This window comes from Talpa europaea (genome assembly GCF_964194135.1).
Source record: "Talpa europaea genome assembly, chromosome: 10".
Taxonomy (NCBI): domain Eukaryota; kingdom Metazoa; phylum Chordata; class Mammalia; order Eulipotyphla; family Talpidae; genus Talpa; species Talpa europaea.
The window spans coordinates 63360337-63385666 of NC_140077.1; the positions used below are offsets into that span (position 1 = coordinate 63360337).

The 25330-nt window shown below is 47.3% G+C and overlaps 1 protein-coding gene across 3 annotated transcripts in view; it reads left to right on the forward strand.

Moving 5' to 3' along the window:
- GGT5 (gamma-glutamyltransferase 5) overlaps positions 1 to 24278 on the forward strand; it is a gene marked incomplete at its 5' end in the record, with an annotated part of 38074 nt that extends 13796 nt beyond the window's left edge. The window contains 11 exons of one of the 3 annotated variants that reach the window (XM_084246378.1): positions 16398 to 16528; positions 16819 to 16914; positions 17444 to 17639; positions 18202 to 18359; positions 18797 to 18943; positions 19756 to 19892; positions 20260 to 20450; positions 20884 to 20990; positions 21045 to 21208; positions 21333 to 21443; positions 24131 to 24278. In XM_084246378.1, the coding sequence (XP_084102504.1) occupies positions 16398 to 16528; positions 16819 to 16914; positions 17444 to 17639; positions 18202 to 18359; positions 18797 to 18943; positions 19756 to 19892; positions 20260 to 20450; positions 20884 to 20990; positions 21045 to 21208; positions 21333 to 21443; positions 24131 to 24277 (1585 nt within the window). In that variant the 3' untranslated portion in view covers position 24278. The remainder of the gene's footprint in view (positions 1 to 16397; positions 16529 to 16818; positions 16915 to 17443; positions 17640 to 18201; positions 18360 to 18796; positions 18944 to 19755; positions 19893 to 20259; positions 20451 to 20883; positions 20991 to 21044; positions 21209 to 21332; positions 21444 to 24130) is intronic. The other 2 variants (XM_084246379.1, XM_084246380.1) reach the window with 2 other exon arrangements.
- Positions 24279 to 25330: the final 1052 nt, after the last annotated feature.

The following is a 25330-nucleotide window of genomic DNA, read 5'->3' on the forward strand; positions in this document are numbered from 1 at the left end:
AATAAAAATAAATCTTTAAATAAATAAATCAATCAAATATATCAACAAAAGCAAAGATAAAAATTACGATAATATCAACAGGCGCAGAGAAAAAATTTGATTAGTTTCTCATTTATGATAAAAATATTTCTGGTAAAAACTCTAAACAGGGTGGGAGTAGACATAAACTACTTCAATATAATAAAGGCCATATTTTACAAACCAAAAGCCAAGACTGGTGAAAACCAGGAACTTCTCCCCTTAAGATTGTGAACAAGACAGGGATGTGGGGAAAGAAGAACCCTGTTGGGCATCCCTAGTGGCGCAGGGGTTTAAGTCAGTGCTATCAAGGTATCCCCAGCCACTGCAGCATGAGTTCGAACCCCAGGCAGGGTTGGTGCACCCACATGGTGCAGCAGACCTCTCCTGACTTGCCCACTGCTCCCCTCAGCAGTGTATTTCAGTAGATTTGCCTGTTCTGCTCCCTACTCTGTCTCTGGTGAATTCTATCACCCCCCCACACCTCTGGCCTATACCCCAGTTCTTGCATAAATAAATGAATCTTAAAAAAAAAAAGAACCCCGTTAGAGGGAATGTAACTGGTGTAGCCATTGTGGAATGTGAGATGAATTTATATTTAAAAACTAGCAGTTGAAATACCATACAATCCAGCAATCCACTCAGGCATCTATCTAAAAACATAAAACCATCAACAACAAAAAAAAACCAATGTTTATTGCAGCACTATTTATAATAGCTAGCCTAGTGTAGACATGGAAGTAGCCTAGACAGCCATCAATAGAAAATTGGATCAATAAGATGTGATATATTCACATTATTGAATATATTTAGCCATAAGGGAAGGCGAAATTCAGCCGTTACAGCAAGATGGAGGTTCAAGGGAATTATACGTAGTATGCAAGTCAGAATGATAAAGACAAATAGTGGACATTTACATAGTGGATGATTGAACAAAGTAAAATGTTTATAAAAATGAGTGGATCATATAAATACTATGAGGACTCTGACATTAAGAGGGAAGGTGCTAGGAAAAGGACAAGGTGAACATAAAGGAATTAAATTATAAAAAGAGGCCTGAACTCAACATTTTTTTTTCATGGTTTCTTGTAAAAAAGAAAAGATGAGTGTTAACCATTAAAAAATAAAAGCTACATAAAAAAGAATACTCGAGGGCCCCCCTGGCAGCACAAGGGGTTAAATCTCAGCACCATGAAGCTCTCTGTAGCCACTGTAGCACGAGTTCAGTCATTGGCCAGGGAGCTGCCACATGGTGCAGCAGACGTCTCCTGGCTCCACCCGCTGCTCCCCTCAGCAGTGTATTTCAGTTGATTTGCCTGTTCTGCTCCTCACTCTGTCTCTGGTGAATCCTATCACCCCCGCCCACACACCTCTGGCCTGTACCCCAGTTCTTGAATGCATAAATAATAAAAATAAATCTTAAGAAAAAGTATACTCAAAATTCTCATATTACCTTCACTGAGTCTTTATTCACACTTCTGGAATAATTTTCCAGAAGGAATAATTTACTTTCACATCTGATCTATTTTTTCCTATCTTTCTGTTTTCTTTCTGTTTTTATTTTTAAAATTTATATATTTTTTCCATTTTGTTCTTTTGCTCTTTGTTTCCTTTTAAGTTATTGTTTCTGTGTTTCTTTTTGTAAATATTTCACTTATTTTTCTTTTTAGTATTTTTTAGTATATTTATATTGCATTCATTAATCTTATAGATTATTTATAATTAGAACATATATAACATTATATATTATATATATACACATATCTCTGTGTGTGTGTGTGTGTGTGTGTGTGTGTGTGTAGCGTGATCCTCTTAGTTCTCTTTTTTGAATATTCTCTATTGCCTCCTCTGATGGTTAATTTTATGTGTCACCTTGCTTAGGCTATGGTGTCTACTTATCTGGTGAAATATTAGTCAGATGTTGCTGTGAGGGTCTTTTGTAGATTTACCATCAGCTCACTTAAGTAAATCAAATTACCCCCGTAATATGGGTGGGCCTCACCCCATCAGCTGGACTAAAAAATAACAAACTGAGGTTTCCCAGAGAAGGAGGAGTTATGTTCCAAGAAATTTGCCCTACAAATTTCAAACTTGTATAAGGCATACAAGTATGTCTCTAACCTGAGCCAATTCTTCAAAATAATACTCTTTCCCTACACGTGTGTGTGTGTGTGTGTGTGTGTGTTTATTATGTGTAATAGTGAAACCACTGAAACTCACTTCTTCTTTTCCCTTTTGTTCATTTCTCCCATCAATGGATCCAAGGAATCCCTTTTTACTATCAGTTAATACATGTCAATCAGTGAGCTTATTCTATTTTTCATATATTCTTTCTATTCTTATTCCACCTTCCTTTTAAAAAATTTTTTAAAGATTTATTTATTTTAAAAATATTTATTTATTTATTTATACAAGCACTGGGTACAGTCAGAAGCTCAGGAGGGTGAGAGAATTCACCAGAGCCAGAGCAGGGAGCAGAACAGGCAGAAGGACCGAAGTACACTGCTGAGGGGAGCAGCGGGCGGCAGGAGAGGTCTGCGCGCCATGTGGGACCCTCCTCCGGTGGCCTGGGATCGAACTGGTGCTGCAGCGGCTGCAGGCAGCTTTGCAACCCAGCACTCAACCACTGTGCCACCGGGGAGGCCCTGAAGATTTATTTATTTATGCATACAAGAACTGGGGTACAGGACAGAGATGTGTGTGTGTGGGGGTGTGTGTGTGTGAGAGAGAGAGGATCCACCAGAGACAGAGTGGGGAACAGGACAGGCTGACTTACTGAAATACACTGCTGAGGGGGGCAGTGGGCGAGTTAGGAGAGGTCTGCTGTGCCATGTGGGTCACCTCCCTGGCTGGGGATAGAACTCGTGCTGCAGTGGCTGTGGTTAGCTTCATAGGTTGAGTCCCAACCCCTTGAGCCACCAGGGAGGCCCCACCTTTCTTTCTTTCTTTCTTTCTTTTTTTTTAATAATAAATTTTATTTTTATATTCCCCCATACAATTGCAAACCCCCCATTCTGACCCCAATCCCTCCCCTCCCGCCCCCCACCCCCCATAGAGTGTCTCTGGTTCATAGTTGTTTGTTGATTTTGATTTTCACTTTCTTATAGTTATTCATTTTCCTGGTCCCTTATTTAAGTTTTCTAGATTCCTGCTATGAGTGAGACCATCCGGTATTTTTCTTTTTCTTTTTGGCTTATTTATTTATTTATTTATTTATTTATTTTTTAATAGAGGCATGTTTTATTTATTTATTTATTTGTTTGTTTGTTTTTTGTTTATACATGCACTGGGTACAGTCAGAAGCATGGGAGGGTGAGAGAATTCACCAGAGCCAGAGCGGGGAGCAGAGCAGGCAGAGGGACCGAAGTACACTGCTGAGGGGAGCAGCGGGCGGCAGGAGAGGTCTGCGCGCCATGTGGGACCCTCCTCCAGTGGCCGGGAAGCAGCCGGGGATCGAACCGGTGCCGCAGAGGCCGCGGGCAGCTTCGCAACCCAGTGCTCAACCGCTGCGCCACCGGGGAGGCCCTCTTTTTGGCTTATTTAGCTGAGCATGATCCCTTCCAGCGCCATCCAAGTTGCTGCAAATTGCATGTGTTTATCTTTTTTGAATGCTGAGTAATATTCCATGGTGTATGTGTACCACATCTTCTTGATCCAGTCATCTATTTTTGGGCATTTGGGCTGTTTCCAAAGCTTAGCTATTGTAAACAGTGCTGCTATAAACATAGGGGTGCAGGTTTTCTTTGGAATTGATGTTTCTGTGTCCTTTGGGTAAATCCCTAGGAGTGGAATTGCTGGATCATATGGAAGCTCTATGTTTAGTAGGTCCAGAAATCTCCACCCAGCTCTCCATAGTGGTTGGACCAGTTTACACTCCCACCAACAGTGCAGGAGAGTTCCTTTTTCTCCACACCCTCGACAACATTTGTTGTTGCTATTTTTTTTAATATGTGCCATTCTCACTGGTGTGAGATGGTATCTCATGGTAGTTTTGATTTGCATTTCCCTGATGGCAAGTGACGTTGAACATTTTTTCATATGTCTGTTGGCCATTTGCATTTCCTCTTCAGAGAAGTTTCTTTTTAGCTCTTCTGCCCATTTTCCTCCTTTCTTTTTTATTCACACAACACACCTCACCATCTTGTTTCTATTATAGTTTTCCAGTTAATTTCCCCTCTCCCCACCAAATGATTTTTCCACCCATACATTCATTAAAAGGAACATTTTCATAATATTCCATTTAACGTGCAATAACATGGGCAAGCTGGAACATCCAGTATTTATCTTTCTCCTTCTGTATTATTTCACTTAATATAATCCTCTCTAACTCCAATATGTTGTTGTAAATAGTTTATCTTTTTTTTGATCAGTTTATATACTACATCTTCTTGATCCACTCATCTGTTTGGGGACATTTAGGTTGTTTCCATAGCTTAGCTATTGTAAATGATGCTGCAATAAATGTACGAGTGCAGGTTTCATTTCAAATTAGTGTTTTTGTATTCTTTGGGTAAATAACTATTTTTATGGTCATACTATCTACACCTACGGTTTCAAAACAATAGCCATTATATTATTATAACCACCATTATTATTATACCATTTTATAATATTATTATAACCATCATTTTTGTTTTAGTTACACAAGTAAATATATTTATTTAATTCTTATTCCCGGGGCCTCCCTGGTGGCGCAAGTGTTAAGCACCACACTATGAAGAAATCCGTAACCTCTGCAGCACAAGTTCGATCCCTGGCCGGCCAGGGAGCTACCCGGATGGCGCAGCAGACCAGACCTCTCTTGATTCACCTGTTGCTCTCCTCAGCAGTGTACTTCAGTCAATCTGCCTGTTCTGCTCCCCACTCTGCCTCTGGTGAATTCTCTCACCCCTGTACCTCTGGTCTGTATCCCTGTTCTTGTATGCATAAATAAATAAATCTTAAAAAAATTCTTATTCCCACTCCTTATAGTCTTTCCAGTTATTTTGATTGTCTGCAGTTTGTTTTTTATTAGACTCCTCAGGAAGAGTTCATGAGAAAAGCATTCTCTGAGGAAATGAACTGTTTTTGATTTTTGGTTGTTTTTTTTTTTTTTTTTTAAAGATTTATTTATTTAATCATACAAGAACGGGGGTACAGGCAAGAGGTGTGTGTGTGTGTGGGTGAAAGTATTCACCAGAGAGAGTGGAGAACAGAACAGGTAGATCAAATGACTGAGGGGAGCAGTGGGCGAGACAGGAGAGGTCTGCAGCGCCACGTAGGGAGCTCCCAGGCCGGATCAAACTCGTGCTGCAGTGACTGCGGTTTGCTTCATAGATTGTGTCTTAACCCCTGAGCCACCAGTGAGGCCCAGGAAGTGAACTGTTTTTAATAGTTTGTGGCTCTTGTAGGTCAATGTCAGGTTAGTTGGATATAAAACCCTTGGCTCACATTTTCTTTTTCTATAATATTCCATTGTCTCTGACAACACATTGATGTGAAAGTCTTCTGAAATTTTTTTTTCTTTTGGTGCCAAAACCCGGGATTTTTTTTTTTCTTTTTAAAGAGACAGTCTTTGTACTTAGATGCCTCAATAATTACAATATTTTTCTAAAGGCCAGTAAGTTTATTAGAATATGTCTCAATATTGGCTTTTCTGAATTGGTTTGCCTACACTGTGGAGTGCCTTTTCCATACTGAGCACTATGTTTTATTTTGATTTTTAATCAGAGAAATTGTCTTATAGTTTTTATTATTTATTCTGTTCCATAGATTTGCTTACTTCTTTGGGGCTTCTATTAAGTGTATGTTTAATTTTCTATGCTTATCTTCTATATCCATGTTTTAAAATCTCTTTCTTAATTTTGATTAAACATTTCCTCTTATCTTTCTTTTATGGCATCTCTTCAGGTATTTACTTTGTGTCCACCCTTGTTTAACCCTTGCTTCTGAAATTTTTCCTTTTGTGCTTTATTCTTTCCTGAGTTCTTTCATTTTGTTTGTCTTCTTTTTTCTCTAGTTACTTCACTTTAGAGTTTTTCTAACTCTGAAGTATGCAGTTCTTTCATAACTTCTTTAATTCTCTGAATTTATTCTAGTATTTTTTGAAATAGTAAGTTGTACTTTGCATCTGCTTTGTGGGCTTGTCTTTCTGGCATGCCTCTAAGGAAAATTATTATGCTCCTTGTTATCTTTTTTCCTTATAGCAACTCTATGGGATATGACTTCATTACTTTTTTCTAAGATTTATTTATTTCTAAGATTTATTTATTTATTGCATAGAAGAACTGGGGAACAGGGAGTGAGAAGATTCACCAGAAGCAGAGTGGGGAGCAGAACAAGTGGATCTACCGAAATACACTGCTGAGAGGAGCAGCAGGCAAGACAGGAGAGGTCTGCTGTGCCATGTGGGTCTGCTCCCTGGCCGGGGATTGAACTCAGGCGTTTGGAGTCATAGTGCTGAGCCTTAACCCTAGGCCACCAGGGATGCCCCAATCCTTTTTTTTAAATTTAATTTTATTATTTCTTAAATATTTATTTATTTATTTATACATAGAAGAACTGGGGTATGGGCCACAGGTGAGGGGGGTGAGAGGATTCATCAGAGACATAGTAGGGAGCAGAATAGGCAGATTAACTGAAATACACTGCTGAGGGGAGCAGCAGGTAAGGCAGGAGAGGCCTGTTATGCCATGTGGGTTGCGCCTGGCCAGGGATAGAACTCAGGCTGCAGCCACAATGGTGTGATAGCTCAGAGACTTAACCCCTATGCTACCAGGGAGGCCTCAACTTTAATAATTTTTATTCATGCTTCAGCAAAGCAAATTTTCCTGTATTTTTGAGGATGGATATTGAGTCAAAATAGTTTTAAGGCTCTAGAAACCTGTTGTTTCACAAAATTATTTTAAATATATATATGTGTATGTGTGTGTATACATGTGTGTATGTGTATGTATATGTATATGTGTATATGTATGTGTGTGTGTATATATATGACTTCTTTCTTTCCCTGTTTTTCTTCTGGTCACCTTTACAACTGAAAAACAATCTTAATCTCTCTCCTTAGCCCCTTTTATTCCTGTCCTGCTCCATTTGACTTCTCCCCCCCAGCTTCTCTTGCTTGCAGGGCTCTGCTTGGAGAACATTGGCTTATTCGTTTTGAGATTTCTCAGGACACAGAAGTCTTTCTCACCACCTAAACTTCCCCTGGTCTCCTTTCAGTCACTTCTAGCTGGAGACTGCAACACTCAATCTATAAAAACTCAGCTAAACAAAGGTTCTCATACTGCCTGGATTTCCAAGCTCCCCTGGGAGAAATTGTGAGGGATATGGTAGTTCTCTAAACCCGTTACCTCATCCCCCTCCTCCCTACTCTGTGCTTACAGCCCCACAAGTTTTTATTTATGGTCTTTTCAATATATTCAGTTCAAAATATTTTTTAATTTCCATTGTAATAGCTTCTTTGTTTCATGCATTATCTAGTAGCAGTTTTCTTGCTATCCAAATATGTGGAGATTTTCTTTTTTTTTTAAAGATTTATTTTTATTTATTTATGCATATAAGAGCTGGGTGTAGCACAAAGGTGTGGGGGGTGAGAGGATTCACCAGAAACAGAGCGGGGAACAGAACAGGCAGAATGACTGAAACACACTGTTGAGGGGAGCAGTGGGTGAGACAGGAGAGGTCTGCTGAGCTTTGTGGTTTAGCTTCCCGGCTGGGGGTTGAATTCTCTCTGCAGTGACTGCCAATAGCTTCTTCTTTTTAAATATATATTTTATTTTATATAATTCTTACATCCTTTTTCATTTTTGCATAATGTATGCATTTTCATTTTGGTTATATTCCCCATACAATTCCCAGACCCCTCACTTTGACCCTAATCCCTCCTCTCCTCCCCCCACCCCCGTATTGTGTCCCTGGTTCATAGTTGTTGTTGATTTTGATTTTTTCTTTATTATAATTAGGCTTTTTCCTGGTCCCTTATTTAGGTTTTCTAAATTCCTGCCAATAGCTTCTTTTTTTTTTAAATTTATTTATTTATTAATTTTTTTGTGGGACCCTCGCCGGTGGCCGGGATTGAACTGGTGCTGCAGAGGCTGGGGGCAGCCTCGCAACCCAGCGCTCAACCGCTGTGCCAGCGGGGGAGGCCCCAATAGCTTCTTAATGCTAAGACTTAACCCCTTGCACCACGAGGGAGATTTTCTATTTTATATGATATCATTCTTTGAAACTTGTTGAGATTAAATATTTTACATATTTTCTGTATTTCGGGAAAAATGTATATTCAACTGTGCAATTGTTGAGTACAAAATAGTATATGTCAGTTCAGTCAACTTATTACAGTGGTGTCAATCAGTTCTTTCACAGTCTCCCTGATTTACTCTTTCTTCTTATTCCATCAGTTACTGAGGGAAGTGTGTAAAAGTCTCCCACTATGCATGCTTGTCTATTCTTTTTGCTCTGCCAAGTTTTACTTCACATATTTTGAAACTGTTAAGCACACACACATTCATATTATTATATCTTCCTGTTGAGTTGAGCTTTTTATAATAATGTGTCCTTATTGTTTCTAATAAAGCTTTTCTTCTTAAAGTTTACCGTGTCCAAAATTAATATAGTTTATACAAGTAATTTTTTTGCATGATTTTTTTAGGTCATTCCTACCCCCCCACCCCATGTCTCTTAATCTATTTTCTGCATGTTTTGTCTTTTTTTTTAAAAGATTTGTTTATGCATACAAGAACTGGGGTACATGCCAGAGGTGTGGGGGGTGCCAGGGGGGGTGCCAGAGGTGTGGGGAGCAGAACAGGAGGACTGATTGAAATACACTGCTGAGGGAAGCAGCAGGCGAGACAGCAAAGGTCTGCTGTGCCATGTGGGTCACCTCCTTGGCTGGGGATAGAACTTGTGCTGCAGTGGCTACAGATAGCTTCATAGTGCTGCGTCTCTACCCCTTGCGCCACCAGGGAGGCCCTGTCTTTTATTATATGTATTAAAATTTGAATAGTTTGTATTGAGTTTATCTTTTTCTTTCCCATCTGTTATTAATCTACTATCAACACTGAGATCTTAACTTCATAGTTAATAGCTGCCAGTTCTCTGGTGAAATTCTTAATCATGCCTTTTATATCTTTGAATGTAGTTATTTAAACTCTGTTTTGACAATTTGATAATCTGGAGGCCTTCTGGGCCCTTGTTTTAAAATCATAGTCTGAGGTTTCATTTGGATTTTCTTTGCACTGTCTTAGTTCCTTGTGTCAACAAATTGAGGCAAAATTGTGAAGAAAAACAGGAGTTTATTTGGAGTCTTAGGCATTACAATTCTGGGGAATATAGAGTCAGCATAAAACTGAACTATGGTCAGGTCCAGAAGATCAGAAATGGTAAGCAAAATGAGGTGGTATCAAGTTAGCCAGATTTTACAGATGGTTTGATTTGTCTGTAAAGTGAATCCCTTAAGCACTAAGATACACTGGAGGAACTGCAAAAGTAGGAATAATTCTTTTTTTTAAAGATTTATTTATTTATGCATACAAAAACTGGGGTACAGGCCAGAGTTGTGGGCGGTGAGAGGATTCACCAGAGACAGAGTGGGGAGCAGAACAGGCAGATCTACTGAAATACACTGCTGAGGGGAGCAGCAGGCGAGACAGCAGAGGTCTGCTGCACCATGTGGGTAGCTCCCTGGCTGGCAAGGGATCAAACTTGTGCTGCAGAGGCTTCGGATATCTTCAAAGTGCTGTGCTTAACCCCTCGTGCCACCAGGGAGGCCCATGGAATAATTCTTTTAAGGATTTTTCTACATATTGTATGTGATGTGGTTGTGTAACATGGAAATGCTTTAACCCAATGGGAAAACATGCAAACCAGTACTAAAACATAGTTATACCCTTGAAATGACAGCAGTGTGAAGAAATCCAATTAGTATACTTCAAATGGGCCTGTTGGTAAGGGAAGGTGTCCTGTTGATATGTGAATCGGTTTACTTGGATATGTTTGGGGCAGATAAGACACCTCTGACAAACCTGAGGCAATCTTGGGAGATGGTTTCCAGTAATATTTTTCCACCATGTTATCATTTACTCTGTACTCCAGTGAGTACATGTTGGTCTGGGAAGATTGATCGTTTATTAGTGCCAAACCACAAACTTGTCTCCTTGTTAAAAAGGCATCTGTGTTTCTGCCAGTTTTCTTTTTCTGGTTTAGCAGCTAGTTGTTGAAATTTTTCTGGATTTCCTGTAAACTTCCCTAGAAACTTTGAAGGTCGAAAAGGAAATTCAAAGAGAAACTTGGGTTCATAGAGGACTACAGCTTGGCAGTGGCATCCACAAAATGGTTGCTTTTACTGTTTTGTTTTTTTTAACTCACTCCCCCCACTTTACTTTCTTTTGTATTCAGTTTTGAGTATCCAGGAATCTTTACTACTGCCAGAGACTTATATTTTGGATAGCATTTAGAAGATCCAGGACTTTGTGGCTGTTTTTTGTTAGTTGCCTTGAGGGGGTTAAAAATCCTCTTTGTTTCCAGATCATGTCAAAATCACGAGCCACTCCAAAGGCATATCTGCTATCTGTATAAATGCTAGCAACTTGTCCTGTAGCCAAGTAACATGCGTGATTTAAAGCGATTTAAGTTCCACCTGTATTTCCTTGGAGCAGTCCTATTCTAAGGGGCTTGGAAATATGTCTTTTGAAAGGTTGACTTATGCCTTGATTGCTACATTTGAATGTGCAGTCTGTATCTGTACATTCAGAACTTGGGTCACTTTTTTTTTTTTTTGGCAGCTTTTAAAAGGGTTTTGGGGCCTCCCTGGTGGTGCAAGTTGTTAAGACGCAAACTATGAAGCTATCCGTGGCCACTGCAGCACGAGTTCGATCCCCAGCCACCAAGCTACCCACATGGCAAAGCAGACCTCTCCTGACTCACCTGCTGCTCCCCCCTCAGCAGTGTATTTCAGTCAATCTGCCTGTTCTGTTTCCCACTCTGCCTCTGGTGAAACTTCTTACTCCCCCACATCTCTGGCCTGTACTCCAGTTCTTGTATATATGTACAAATAAATCTTTAAATAAAGATAAAAATTAATAAAAAATAAAAGGGTTTTGGAGAACTGTTCAGCCAAATTAACCAGATCATGAGTTCCCACAGTGGCTCAGTGATGCCATTTAGCCAAGTGACAAGTTTTTCCTCTAGCTGACTAATCAAAGGAAGAATTGAACTGGAAAAAAAAATTATAGTTTATATCATCTGCACCCAAATATTGCTGAAAAATATTTTCAAATCCATTAAAAAAAATCCCCTCAGGTATTTGAATGATTGTTGAGAATTTTTCCAGTCTATAATTTTTTGGGAAGACCTCAGGGATATGGAGGACTTTTCTTTCTTTTCTTTCAAGATTTATTTATTTATGTATACAAGAACCGGGGTACAGGCCAGAGGTGTGTACGGGGGTGAGAGGATTCACCAGAGACAGAGTAGGGAGCAGAACAGGCAGACTGACGAAATACACTGCTGAGGTGAGCAGCGGGCGAGACAGGAGAGGTCTGCTGCACTATGTGGGACCCTCACCGGCCAGCTGGGATTGAACCTGCACTACAGAGGCTGAGGAGAGCTTCACAGCTCTGCGCTCAACTGCCTGCACCAACAGGGGAGGCCCAGGACTTTTCTTAATTTAAGAGCATTTGTCTGATCAGTTGCTATTTTCTTGGGGAAGTTTTCTAAGGTATTTTTCCAGTTTATTTTAGTCATTCATTCTTTGGCTCCACCTTCTCCAGCAAACTTGTGAATAAGTTGGTATAAGTCAGAATAACCTGGTTCATAACTTGATGACCAAGTTAAACTCACTGGCAAGATCTATAGGACCTGTGAGCGCATTAGGGAATCCTGCAGTAATTTCTCTAAGCTCTTATGTAACATGTACATGGATGAATATCCCTGAAATGCTACCTGATTTGCCTGCAGGAATTTAGCGCAATGGCTACAGCTTCCTGCTTCCCTCTTCCAGCATATCTGAAAAACAGCTGTGCACATTTCAGAACAAAGTGACCTGAACCCTATTAGTTTGATTTAACCCCATTAGTTTACCTCACACCAGATGCCACTAGTTATAAAACTCCTATGGTATCTAACAGGAAGTTAGGGGTCAGGTGCTTTTGATCAACAAAATTGGCCAAATCTCATTATCCCAATCTGTAAATTCCTGCCCCTTCTGTTAAACAAAAGTTATCAAAACCCATTTAGGATCCCATCTGTGAGCCTTGGCCCCTCATATTATGCAAGTATTTCTTTTTTTTTTTTTTTTAAGATTTATTTATGCAGACAAGAACTGGGGTATAGGCCAGAGGTGTGGGGGATGAGAGGATCCACCAGAGACAGAGTGGGGAACAGAACAGGCAGACTGACTGAAATACACTGCTGAGGGGAGCAGCGGGTTAGACAGGAGAGGTCTGCTGCGCCATGTGGGTTGCTCCCTGGCTGGGGGCCGAACTCGTGCTACAGTGGCTGAGCACAGCTTCATAGGTTGCGTCTTAACCCCTTGCACCACCAGGGAGGCCCACTATGCAAGTATTTCTATCAGCACTTCCAGCCTAAGGGCAATTCTCTTCTGAATCTTCTCACTCTCAGTGTACACTCTCACCTACAATAAAGCTTCATTTCTAACTCTCCTACACTGACTCCCATGTGAATTCTTTCCTACGTAGAAGTCATGAACCTCGGGGTCCCTCAGCACCCCTATTTGACAGACAGTCTGACACAATTTTCCTGAACAGTTACGACTGACGGTGACTCTGTGACTCGAGCAAGAAATAACTGTCTCTGTGGATTGGCCAGCTGCTTAGTCTTCCTCAACCCCTGCTGGACCCTGCAGTTGTGTGCCAGGCCCCAGGGCCACACGGTTTCTGCTGGGCTCTAGCCAGGCAGAGGCTTGTGGAATTAACATTTACTGTATGGTCTCTGGCTGCATTTTAGATTCCCCTACTGGTGTACCTCCATCCTGTCTCTTTAGTTCCACACTTGTTTGCTTTGTTATTTTTAATCTAACACTGGAGAATATGTGTAGAAATTGTTAAAAATAATTAAAAAAATTTTTTTCAGGATTCCACCATTCTGGGGTAATTTAATTTGAGAGACTGAGGTGATATGACACTGGGCCACCGTGCTGATTAGGGCTGGTCTAGTTCTAGTTCTCTGTTTTTCCTAGCAAGGATCCATCTCCAAGGCCACTTCCCCAGCACACCCGCCACCCCACCCCCACCCGACTTCATCCCCCCCTTCCCCACCCCTCACTCTCACCACTAGAGACACGGGAGGGTAAAAGCAGGCCTCCACCTCTAGCCACCTCTTCCAGGACTGGCAGATACCTTTGAGGGAGAAGCAGCTCCAAATGCCAGCTCACTCCTCTCTTAGGGCCTATATTTACTGCCTCTGATCCTTTGAAGTAGATATTTTCTGTTGGTCTGGCTTTCTTTGTGTTTGGGCTGCATCATTTTTTTCTTTCTTTCTTTCTTTCTTTTTTTAAAGATTTATTTTTATTTATTTATACAAGCACTGGGCACAGTCAGAAGTGTGGGAGGGTGAGAGAATTCACCAGAGCCAGAGCGGGGAGCAGAGCAGGCAGAAGGAGCGAAGTACACTGCTGAGGGGAGCAGCGGGCGGCAGGAGAGGTCTGCGCGCCATGTGGGACCCTCCTCTGGTGGCCGGGGAGCAGCCGGGAATCGAACCGGCGCTGCATAGGCTACAGGCAGCTTCGCAACCCAGCGCTCAACCGCTGCGCCACCGGAGAGGCCCCATCATTTTTTTTCTTTTAAAGATTTATTTATTTATGCATACAAGAGCTGGGGTACAGACCAGAGATGTGGGTGGTGAGAGGATACACCAGAGACAGAGAGGGGAGCAGAACAGGCAGACTGACTGAAATACACTGCTGAGGGGAGCAGCGGACGAGACAGGAGAGGTCAGCTGTGCCATGTGGGCAGCTCCCTGGCGGGGATGGAACTCCTGCTGCAGTAGTTGTGGATAGCTTCATAGTGCTGACACTTAACGCCTTGAACCACCAGGGAGGCCCCCAGGCTTCATCATTTTGTCTCTTATTACCAGAATGTCTGATTTATATTTTAAACAGATTATTTTGTTAAAATATGAGGTAGCATGGCAAAGGTGGGTGGCTTGGTAGGAGGTCATTGTAATAACACAGGTGAGAGATGAAGGTGGCTTGGACCTGGATGGTGGTGGTGGAGGTGATGAGAAGAAATTAGAATATGGGTATAACTAACTGGCAGAATTTGATGTGGGGATGAAACTTTTAAGGGTGACTCCAAAGATGACTGGCCGATGCAAAAAGGGTGAATGATTCTGTCCTTTCTGAGGGTGGAGACCGGGACAGAGCTGTTTTGGGGGCAGAGGTGGTAAGGAAGTGAAAAGTGTAGTTTGGGTCATGTTAAGAGTGGGTGCCTTGGGCCTCCCTTGGTGGCGCAGGTGGTTGAACGCCACGCTGTGAAGCTGTCCGCAGCCCCTGCAGTGCGGGTTCGATCCCGGCCGGCCAGTGAAAATCCCACATGGCAAAGCAGACCTCCCTTGTCTTGCCCGCTGCTCCCCTCAGCAGTGTATCTCAGTCAGTCTGCCTGTTCTGTTCCCGGCTCTGTCTCTGGTGAATCCTCTCACCCTCCCACACATCTGGCCTATACCTCGGTTCTTGTATAAAATAAATCAATCTTTGGGGAAAAAAAAGAGTGGGTGCCTTTGGGACTTCCTGGTGGCTCAAGGGGTTAAGTCTCAGCATTATGAAGCTGTTGGCAGCAGGAGTTCAATCCCCTGCTAGCAAGTTAACCCACATGGCACAGCAGACCTCTCCTGTCTTGCCTGCTGCTCCCCTCAGCAGTGTATTTTGGTTAATCCACATGTTCTGTTCCCAACTCTGTCTCTGGTGAATTCTCTCACCCCTCTCCCCCGACCTCTGACCTACACCCCAGCTCTTGTATGCATAAATAGATAAAATAATTTAAAAAAAAGTGGGTGCCTCTTAGACACCCAGGGAGCTATCTTGTGGATGGCTGGGTGTAAGTGTCTGGGATTTAAGGAAGGCGACTGGACTGGAGATAGTATTTGGGGCCATCAGCATAGGTGTCGCATTTGAATCCCTGAGCCTGAACCAACTCTTCTGAAGAGGATATAGATACACAAGGACCAAGAACTTAGCCCAGGGCCCCCAACATCAGGAGGTCAGAGAAGTAGGAGGTAGAAGAGTAGAAGACACAGCAGGAGGTGAGGTCTTCTGGCAGCTGGCACAGCAAGGGCTTCTGGGGGGAGGGGGCCACCAGTTAGCTTGAGAGGAGATGTTTGTATAGGATGCGAATTTAAAAAATGCCTTTTCCAATTTGTCTTTTGATTTTGTATAGGGTGTTCCATCCTTCTTAAAAACCCGTGTTTCTCTATGCCTGTATGTAGCAGTCTCAGTTCTGCGGGCTCTAGCTTCATGGCCTGTTTTCCCACTCTAAGATCATGGGAGTACCCATGGCCTCCATGTGTGCCCACGTGTGGACCCACACACAGGCACCGGCTCAAGGGAAGATTTGAGTGCAGGATGGAGGGGTTGGGCTATGGTGCCTGAACTAAGGAGGATCCTGGGGTCAAAGTCCTGTGGGTGGGAGAAAGGACTCAGGTCTACTCCCTCTTTGGGCCTTGGTCTTCCCATCTGTAACTGGGGTTTAAACCTTCTTCCTTGAGAGCTTGGCAGGATTCCTGGATGTGATGGAAGAGGGAGTTCTTGGTGAGCTGTGCAGAGCTGTGTCCCAAGGACTGGGTTGTTTCCATGGCACTGACTACTCTGACCAGCATCTTGGAGCTGGGGGCTCATTCCTTGCTGCCCATGGATAGATAGGGAGACTAAGGCATTCCCATAGACACCAGGCTCTGAAGGATGCCATCAGCCCATCAGTCCAAGTCCTGAGCCCTGGTGGCAGGACGGGACCCAAGGGTCACCTGAAAAAGCCCAGTTTTGAAAGGGATTGGGCTGATCCAATAAGATGGGGTGGTGGCTGTCCAGGCTAGGCTCCTGGGGCTGCTGAGAGGGACTGGGTGGCTGGCCCAGGCCTAGTTCTGCCTATCACAAATGAGTCAGTGCTGCTGGGAGGACTTGGCAATAATGACAGGAGAAGTGCTTTGCAAACTAAGAACCTTACGCATGGCAAGGGGCAGGGTAAAGGGATGTCAATTTGCAACCTGTGGAGTGCTGTGAACCTGGCAGTGGCTGGACTTGAGGGGACATCCCAGTGACCTAACCTGGGGCTTGGGAGTAGCAGATGGGCCACATAACTATCACCATGACCAGTGAACAGCAGCCCGGAAGCCCAGGTAGGAAGGCCAGGTCCGAGAAGCTGCGCCACCTACTAGATCATGTCCCCTAGAGCCATCCTCCAGCAGCACGGCTCGCCCGTGGATGCCGCCATCGCCGCTCTGGTCTGCACCGGCGTTGTCAACCCTCAGAGCATGGGCTTGGGCGGAGGAGTCATCTTCACCATCTACAATGCAACCACAGGTGAGCCCACCCACGGCGGGGAGGTGGGCTTTTCCACCATGCTTATTGTAAGGTGCTTGTGAAGAGCCCAGCTGGTCCGGCCTGCCTATGCCCCTCTCTGGTGCACCTGGTCCCGCCTGTCTTGTCTGCACAGTCTCCTGGCAGATCCCATCCCGAATATTAGCACAGAGGTCAGTTCATGGTACAAAGAGGGGACAGGGCCAGGGTCATGCAAGGGGATCTCAGTGTGGGGTGAGGCCGGCAGTCACAGAGATACCCCTGACCACTCACATGCCCTGTCCTGACTCCAGGGAAGGCAGAGGTCATCAATGCCAGGGAGACAGTGCCTGCCAAGTATGTCCCGGGGCTGCTGGACAAATGTAAGCAGGCCCAGCCACTGGGCACAGGTGAGTCCTCAGGTGGGACCACCCACTGGGCCATGGGGCCTTACCAGAACCCTCCTCTGAAAGGGCACTGGGCCTCATGGACAGACTGGTAGCCTGGGCAGGGCCAGCATCTAGGGGATGGGGAATCACCATGGAGATCCTGACCCGCTGGGATTGTGGGAGTTTTCCTGGGTGAGGTGCTCTCTGAGTGAAGAGGGGTGATCCACACAGAGGGACCGGCATGGACAAAGCCCTGTGTGGTCTGGTGGAAATGGGTTGATGGGTTGGGGTGGGAGTCGTGGGGCCAGTTTGTGCTCGGCCCGGAGAGCTGGTGGACTTTCTATGGAGGGAAGCAGGGTTAGGGTGGAGATGGGGAGGGTTCTAGAAAGGTCACTCTAGCTGCCATGGCTGGGGAGTAGGAGGACAGGTCTAGTGGGCCAAGTGTGTGTGTGATAGAGAGCCCCTGGGGCAGGCCTGGGAGTCACAGTGCTGAGGACACAAGGGAATGGGCAGTGTCAGGGCAGGGACATGATGCTAATGTGCCATGCAGGGGGCCAGTGGATAGGGGTGCCTGGGGAGCTCCGTGGCTATGCAGAGGCCCACCGGCGCCATGGCCGCCTACCCTGGGCACAGCTCTTCCAGCCCACCATCAGGCTGCTCCGAGGGGGCTACCGTGTGCCTCCTGTCCTCAGCCAGTTCCTGGAAAACAGCATCCTGAAGGCTGCCCTGCTCCAGTCATCCCTGAGGTGAGCACCACCTTGGGAGGGGGCTGTGGTGGCAGGGCCGCTCTGCAGCAGCTGGGTTCAGACCACAGTCAGAGACTAGTTTCCACCCCAGCTCCAGCTCAGCCCCTTCTTGTGCTGGAGGTTTGACCCCATGGGGGTCTAGGAGGCCTTGGATGGAGGGGCTCAGGTCAGAGGGAGTTTATACTCAAGTGATAGGACCCTGAGGGGGTGGATTTGGGCTCTGAGTCAACTGCCCTCTGGCCCTGCCTTCCTTCTCACTCTGGGTTGGCAGGAGGACTTTGCTGCCCCCTTGCCCCCTCTGCCAGTCCATTGATAAGGTCCTCCCAGGGTGTAGGGAGAAGTGACTCTCAGTAGACACAAGTTCAAGTGGGTATTTTGCCCAGACTGGGCCAGGGCAATGAGTGAGGAGAGAGATGTCAGCTAGATTCTAGAGAATCAGTCCTTCCCCGTGTCCGCCCGAGCCTTTTGGATTGAGGACCAGGACTGCCTCCCTGAGAGCCATGCAGAAATGTGGTTGCCCTCTAGAACCTGGCCCCATTCTAAGGCTGCCCCCACCCCTTAGGAAGCTGTTTTTCAACGGGACAAAGCCTTTGAGGGCTCAGGACCCATTCCCGTGGCCCGAACTGGCCAATACCCTGGAAACTGTGGCCACCGAGGGTGTGGAAGCCTTCTACACAGGGAAGCTGGGCCAGATGCTGCTGGAGGACATTACCAAGGAAGGTCAGCTGTGCTGACAGGCCAAAGTTCCCTATCCTGCCGGAGAAAAAGCAGGGTTGTGCATGTTGGAGGTTGAGGGAAGGCTCTGCCTCAGCCAACAGAGGGGAGTTAACAGTGGGCCGTGGTGGGCTTCTGGGCCTGGACATGGGTTAGGCCCATGCAGCTGAGCTGGCCTCCCTCCCAGTCTTTCAGGGACCAGCTTGCCTCTTCTACCTTCCTTTCTCTCCCCCAACCTGCCTGCCTCTCATCTCTGTTCACCCATTCCCCTGCCTACCTCCTAGGGCCCAGACCCAAAGCCAATGACCGCAGACCTACCAACAGCCCTCTAGGTCTAGAAACTAGGGGATGAAGGGAGCCCCACATTGTAATATGGGGTCAGTGTCTATCACTCTTTGCTCCCGTTGCCCCATCGGTACGTGGATCTCTCTGTCTCACCCCAGGAAGTCAGCTGACTCTGCAGGACCTGGCATCATTCCAGCCTGAGGTGGTGGACGCACTGTCTATGCCCCTGGAGAACTACATCCTGTACTCACCACCACCCCCAGCAGGGGGCGCCATCCTTAGCTTCGTCCTCAATGTGCTCAAAGGCAAGGCCCATGGTCATTCCCTAGAATCCTGCCCCACTGGGAACATTTACTGCCAGCCATGGCTTGGCACAGCCACTGCTAATTCCAATTCCGCCCCATCCTCAGATGAATGACTCCAAAGACCGGGTTGTGGAGACAAGTGGAAAGGGTGCATTCTAGAGCTGGCCTCTGGCACCGCTCCCACCCGGGGCTTTGCTGAAAGTCCACTGTCATCCACACACCAAGTCCTCCCACTGCAAACCCAGTGCCAGGACACAAAAGCAAGGGGGCTCTGCAGGTGCTGTTGCCTGCCCAGTGTGTGCAGCGGGGCTGAGACTGGGCCCGCTTAGCACAGCCTGCAGGTGGGAGAGGGGGTCCCTACAGTGCCCCAGGCTGATTGTGTTTGTGTCCTGTGGCTGCCATATTAGATTACCACAAACCTGGTGGCTTAAAAGAACAGAAACGTATTTCCTCATGGTTCTGGAAGCCATAAGTCCAAAATCAAGGTGTCATTTGGAGAGGAGAATCTTTCTTTGCCTCCTCCAGCTTTCGGGGGCAGCTGGCATTCCCAGGCTGCAGGCAGTGGCACTCCAGTCTCCTCCTCCCCTTTGTATGTCAGTCTTACAAGGATAATGGGATGGCATTCAGAATTGCCCAGATAGTCCAGGAGAATCTGCTCCTCTCACATCCTTAACTTCACCACACCCTTCGCCATGTAAGGCAGTACTCACAGTTTCTGGGGATTAGGATGTGGATATATTTGAGGAGGGGGTGAGCTAACATTAACCCTCTACACAGAGTGACCCCCCCACCTGTGCTAACCCCCTTCCCAGGGTTCAACTTTTCCTCAGAGTCAGTGGCCATGCCCGGGGGGCATGTGCACTTGTACCATCACCTTGTGGAGACACTCAAATTTGCCAGGGGACAGAGGTGGCGACTGTGGGACCCTCGCAGTCACTTGGAGGTCCAGGTAAGGTGGCCTGGGGCTGGTGGGGAACCCCCTTCCTTGCCCCAGGTTTCGGCATGCAAGAAGGTCAGGCAGGGAAGTGCTCCTGTGAGCCCTGGGGTTGGAGGGCCATATACTTGGTTCTGGGCCAGGCCAGCCAGCAGTGGCAGAGCAGGGCGGACACACTTGCTGTGAGGGAGCTGACAGTAATGCTGGTATGGCCTGTATGGAAGGGCGGTGGTAGCACCTTACCTCAGAGAACCTAGAGGGTGGGCAGGGCTTGGGGGCCGCCTGAGTTTGAGAGAGGTTTCAGGGTGCTGAAACCATACTGTCATTTGCTCTGTGGCCCCACCTGGTCTCTCACTGACCCCGAACCTGCCCCCTACCCCAGAATGCTTCCCAGGTCCTGCTGGGTGAGGCTCTGGCCCAGCACGTTCGCCAGAGGATCGACACCCGGGGTGACCACCAGCTCAGCTACTACAATCTGACCGGGGTCTGGGGTTACAGGATGGGCACCGCCCATGTGTCCGTGCTGGGGGAGGATGGCAGTGCCGTGGCGGCCACCAGCACCATCAACACACCGTGCGTGGGGCCCAGGGCAGGCAGGCAGACCCCAATCCTTGGCTCCCTAGACTTGGGTCCCAACACCTACGCTTGCCCCAACCTGATTCCTCAGCGCCCCAACTCCCCTTGTTTCTCTCCATGGGCAGCACCTTGATTTTGCCCACCCCTCCCTTTCCTCTGTCAAAAGCACCCTAAACCCCTGACATCTCTGTCTGAAAAGGCTGCTGATGAGTAGCCCTGAACTACTGCAGATGAACCCCTGAAGATGAACCTTACTCAGAAGGGTCCCCTTGATGGGGGAATGGGTGGATTGTGGGGGATGGCTCCAGCATGCTGGAGAGCAACTGCTAAAATGAGGGGCCCCTAGAAGGCTGGCATATGGGTCCCCCCTCCCTGAGTGTGAGACGGAGCCCAGGGCCCTGAGCCCAAACCCCGCCTCCCTGCTCTGCAGCTTCGGAGCGATGGTGTACTCGCCCCGCACAGGCATCCTCCTCAACAACGAACTCCTGGACCTTTGCTGGAGGCACCCACAGGGCTCTAGCATCACCCCACCACCGGGTGAGCATGGTTTGCAAAGCAATGAATGGAAACAGTGATGGAGGGGGTGGCCAGGGGGGTGGGGTGCTAGGAGGCACAGTGACACCATTCGGCCTCCAGTTCCAGGTGAGCGGCCCCCATCATCCATGGTCCCCTCCATCTTGATCAATGTAGCCCAGGGATCGAAGCTGGTGATTGGTGGGGCTGGGGGGGAGCTCATCATCTCTGCTGTGACCCAGGTGAGTCTGGAGGCTTCTGGCTGGAATGTCCTTTTGTCTCATTCTCCAGGGCATGGGACAGGGACGGGGGTTGGTGTGGGGTAGCTGGTGACCCTCCCTCCTGCACCCTTCTCCTCTCCCCCAGGCCATCATAAACAAGCTGTGGCTTGGCTTCGACCTGCAAGCAGCCATCGCAGCGCCCATCCTGCATGTGAACAGCAGAGGTCTTGTGGAGTACGAGCCCAAATTCAGTGAGGTGAGGCCATGGGCCGAGCCATAGCCAGCTGGACACCTCAGTGCATGTTGCTCAAAGCCCAGGAGGGGCTTTCTTAGGCCAGACACACTGTGTTTGGGGGGCCATCAAGAGTTGAGAAGTTCTGTGTGGTGGGGAGGGCACCAGGCCAGTTTCATTTTCTCCAAGTCAGAGGATTGAGTATTGGCCATGCCTCTCCCGGGTCGAGCGCCTCAGCACCTTGGTCCCTGCTCTGCTCTGCTCTGCACCCATTCTCCTGGCTTTGGCTTCTTAGACTCTCTCATGGAGCTGTTTCCTTGTGTGGTTTATAGCTTTTATTTGCTAGTTTATTTGTAGAAGAGTTTATTATTTCTGTGTGAGTCTGCGGAGAGATTTTCTCCTGGTGCATCAGGTCCAGGGAGCTGAATGCTCTCGTCAGTCTCCCTGTCACCTCCACAAGCCACTCCACCTTGACCTGGCAGGTGGTCTGCATCTTCAGAATGTCTCTGGGCTGGTGGATGCTCCCTGCTGGGGCCTAATTTGAAAGACTTCTTGGCTTTAGGGCTTCAGACATGCTGGGAGGTCGAGGGAAAGACCGTTGAAGCAGCTGAGGTTCAAGGTCCTTGAAAGTGACTTGTTATCAATCTGTCTTTATCTCAAGGCCAATCTGAGGCTCCTGTACTGAGTGGCTGGAGTTCAAGAGGCTGTGTATTCCCTGAGAACTTTGGTTTCTGGCCTGGTAGCAAAGGACTTCAGCTTATCAAGCTCAAACTCTCAGAGTCTGAAGCCCTCCCTCCCTGTATAGGGTCCTCCATGTGGCTGGAGACTGTCAAATACTCCCTTGGGTTTATCCTTTAGCCCCTTCAGGGGTTCTTAATGTCCTTACTCTGCAAACATCAATTCTACCAGGACTTGAGATGCTGCAAATTTAGAGAAGACAGCCTGGGACCAGGGTTAATGGATTCGAGCAAACCATGAGCCCAAGACCCTCATGGAGATGGTCCCTTAGAGAGTTAGGGTTGGCCTTGCAGGTCTAGGGCCTGCAAGATCTTCTGTTGGAGATCTTGAGACTCCCGGGGGCCTTCACACCAAGGGCCAGCAACGGACCCAGGAATGTCTTCATTCCTTAGGGTTTGGGAGGAACTAGAAGCTCTCAGGATCACAGGCCCTGCTGTGACCTCAGCAGTGACAACCTCTACTTTCAAATCTAAGGACACTGGGGAGTTAGCGCATCACTCAGAGAAGCCTACAACCCGGTAGCGCAGAAACTCATGACTCTGTTCTGCCAATGGCTTAGGTGGTGGCCTCAGGTCAGAGGCCCTGGACTGGAGACTGTAGAGCATCAGGGTCTTTGTACCTAGCTGTCCCTATAATCTAGGGCCCTGGTAGATTAAAGTCCTTGGCCTGTTGCCCCAAAATTGTCATTGGCAACCTGGGGCATTACAGGTCTCTATACTAGTGCCCCATACAGGCTGGCAAGGCACTCAGCTTCTAGGAAGCCAGTACTGTGGGCCCACTTGGGTCCCTGACTCTCAAATTCCACTGACTCAGCATCTCAGACCTGAGCCTTTAGGGTTTGTTCTCTGAGAGCTGCACCCTCAGGACTGCTGGTGCCCTTATCCTGGATTAATGTTCTTGGACTCGTGGCCTTCTTCCAGCTGATTCCTTAACCATTGGGTCCCAAAGCCTGCCCTCATTCCTGGAGTCAGCTTTCCATGTCTCTTTTGGGTGTTGAGATGGAAGCTTCTATCAACTGGCGCCAGGGCCTCTCCTCCATGTTTCAGGTCCCCCAGGTATTAAGAGCCCAAGACAGAGCACTAGACATTAAGGTGGGTGGGCAGTTCCTTTATCTGGAGGAGATAGAACTCCACAGGCCCCAAGCTCCACCTTCTGGAAGCACTGCGTTGAATGTTTTTAAAATTGGAGGTTTCCAAGCCCAAGTCCCCAGCGTTTACCTTCTCCATCGAAGGCAATGGATTGATTCCTCCAATGTTGCACTCTGGGATTCTCTGACACCCCAGCGTTCTCACATATGGGACAGAAAGGAACTTGCATCTTGAGCTTCTTTCTTTCTTTCTTTCTTTCTTTCTTTCTTTCTTTCTTTCTTTCTTTCTTTCTTTCTTTCTTTCTTTCTTTCTTTCTTTCTTTCTTTCTTTCTTTCTTTCTTTCTTTCTTTCTTTCTTTCTTTCTTTCTTTCTTTCTTTCTTTCTTTCTTTCTTTCAGCACTGGGCACAGTCAGAAGCGCAGGAGGGCGAGAGAATTCACCAGAGCCAGAGCAGGGCACAGAACAGGCAGACCGATGAAATCCACTGCTGAGGGGAGCAGCGGGCGCAGCAGGAGAGGTCTGCACGCCATGTGGGACCCTCACCGGCAGCCTGGGATCGAACCAGCGCTGCAGAGGCTGCGGACAGCCCCGCAGCTCAGTGCTCAACCACTGTGCCACCAGGGAGGCCCATTGAGCTTCTTTTGGCCTAGGTGACACCCTTTCCTTCATATTCTCCAGAGTCAGCTTATCCTCTGGAGCTGCAGACTTCATCCTCTGTAGATGAGGCTGTCGTGGGCACCTCCCAGTGCTCATCACAGTCTCCTGTTTCTCTAGTCCTGCTTTCTTGCTTGGCCAGTAGGGGTTTCCAGATCCCTAGCCATGCCCTGACCTCTTTGGAGGAGGAATTAAGCTGTCATCACCTGTGAACTGGCCTTCTCTTTTTCAGGAGGTGCAGAAGGGGCTCCAGGAGCGAGGCCAGAACCAGGGCAACAGGTCCCATTTCCTGAATGTGGTCCAGGCGGTGTCCCAGGAGGGGACCTGTGTGTATGCAGCAGCAGACCCAAGAAAGGGTGGGGAGGCCTCGGGCTACTGAGGAAGCTGCTTCCAAGATCCTGTCCACCGTCACGTGCCCAGGCTGCCATGGTCGTGGAATGGAGCACCTTGGCTGGATCTGGACCCTGCAGCTCAGGGATTGGCTTGGGTCTACAAGAGGTGGGGACCAGCTATGGGGCGGAGCCCTTCCCAAGCCCCTCATGGCCCTGCCCTCATCTTCCAGTTTCTTCAGGCCTTTCCCCTGGACTTTAACCCACCCCCCCTCTTTGGCCGCACTCCCCATCTGTACATCTTCCTGTCCAAGATTAAAGAGGAGGCCAGAGCACAGCCTGATTCAGGGTCTAGGTGGGGGAGTGAGCCGTCAGCACTCACTTTAGTGCCTCTAGTCCTCCGCAGCACACCACAGAGTTGGGAAAACCAACTTCCCTCGACTGTGCCAAGCACTCCCACTACTTTCTGGGGCTTCTGTCTGTTAGTGGCAAGGCAGGAGTCACTTACCTCTCTCTCTTTCCAAGGTCCATCTCAGGATCTTGTCCTCCACACAAGGAGATGTTTGGATGAAGACCTAAAATCCCACCCCAGCCCTAACAGCCCATGTTAGGCATTTTGATGAAAAATTCCTTCTTAGGGATGCTGTTCCACGTTTTGGGATGCTGAGCTGCATCTCTGATCTCTATGCTTCACATACAGCAGCGCCCCCATACCCCCACAGCCAGCTGTGACAATGCCAAGCCACCCCTGATTGAGAACCTCGGCTCTGAACTGAGGCGCCCCCAACCACCATGAATGTGTCAGCTGCTGGGTGGGCCCTGCTGGACTGACCTGGGGTCCTGGGAGCACGGAGTGTTCCCATTTCATCCCTAACGTCCTGCAGGGAGGCACCTCCCATTGGCAGGGTCAAGGATCAGCATTCGCCTGGCCGTGAAATTTGGCCAGACAGAATGGAACAGGGTCACTGTAGCTGCTGCAACAAAATACTACAAATTTCATGGCTTAAAGCAACAGAAACTGATTGTCTCTCAAATCAGGAATCCATAATTAGTATCTCTGGATTGAATTCAAAGTGTGGGCAGGGCTGCATTCCTTCAGAGAC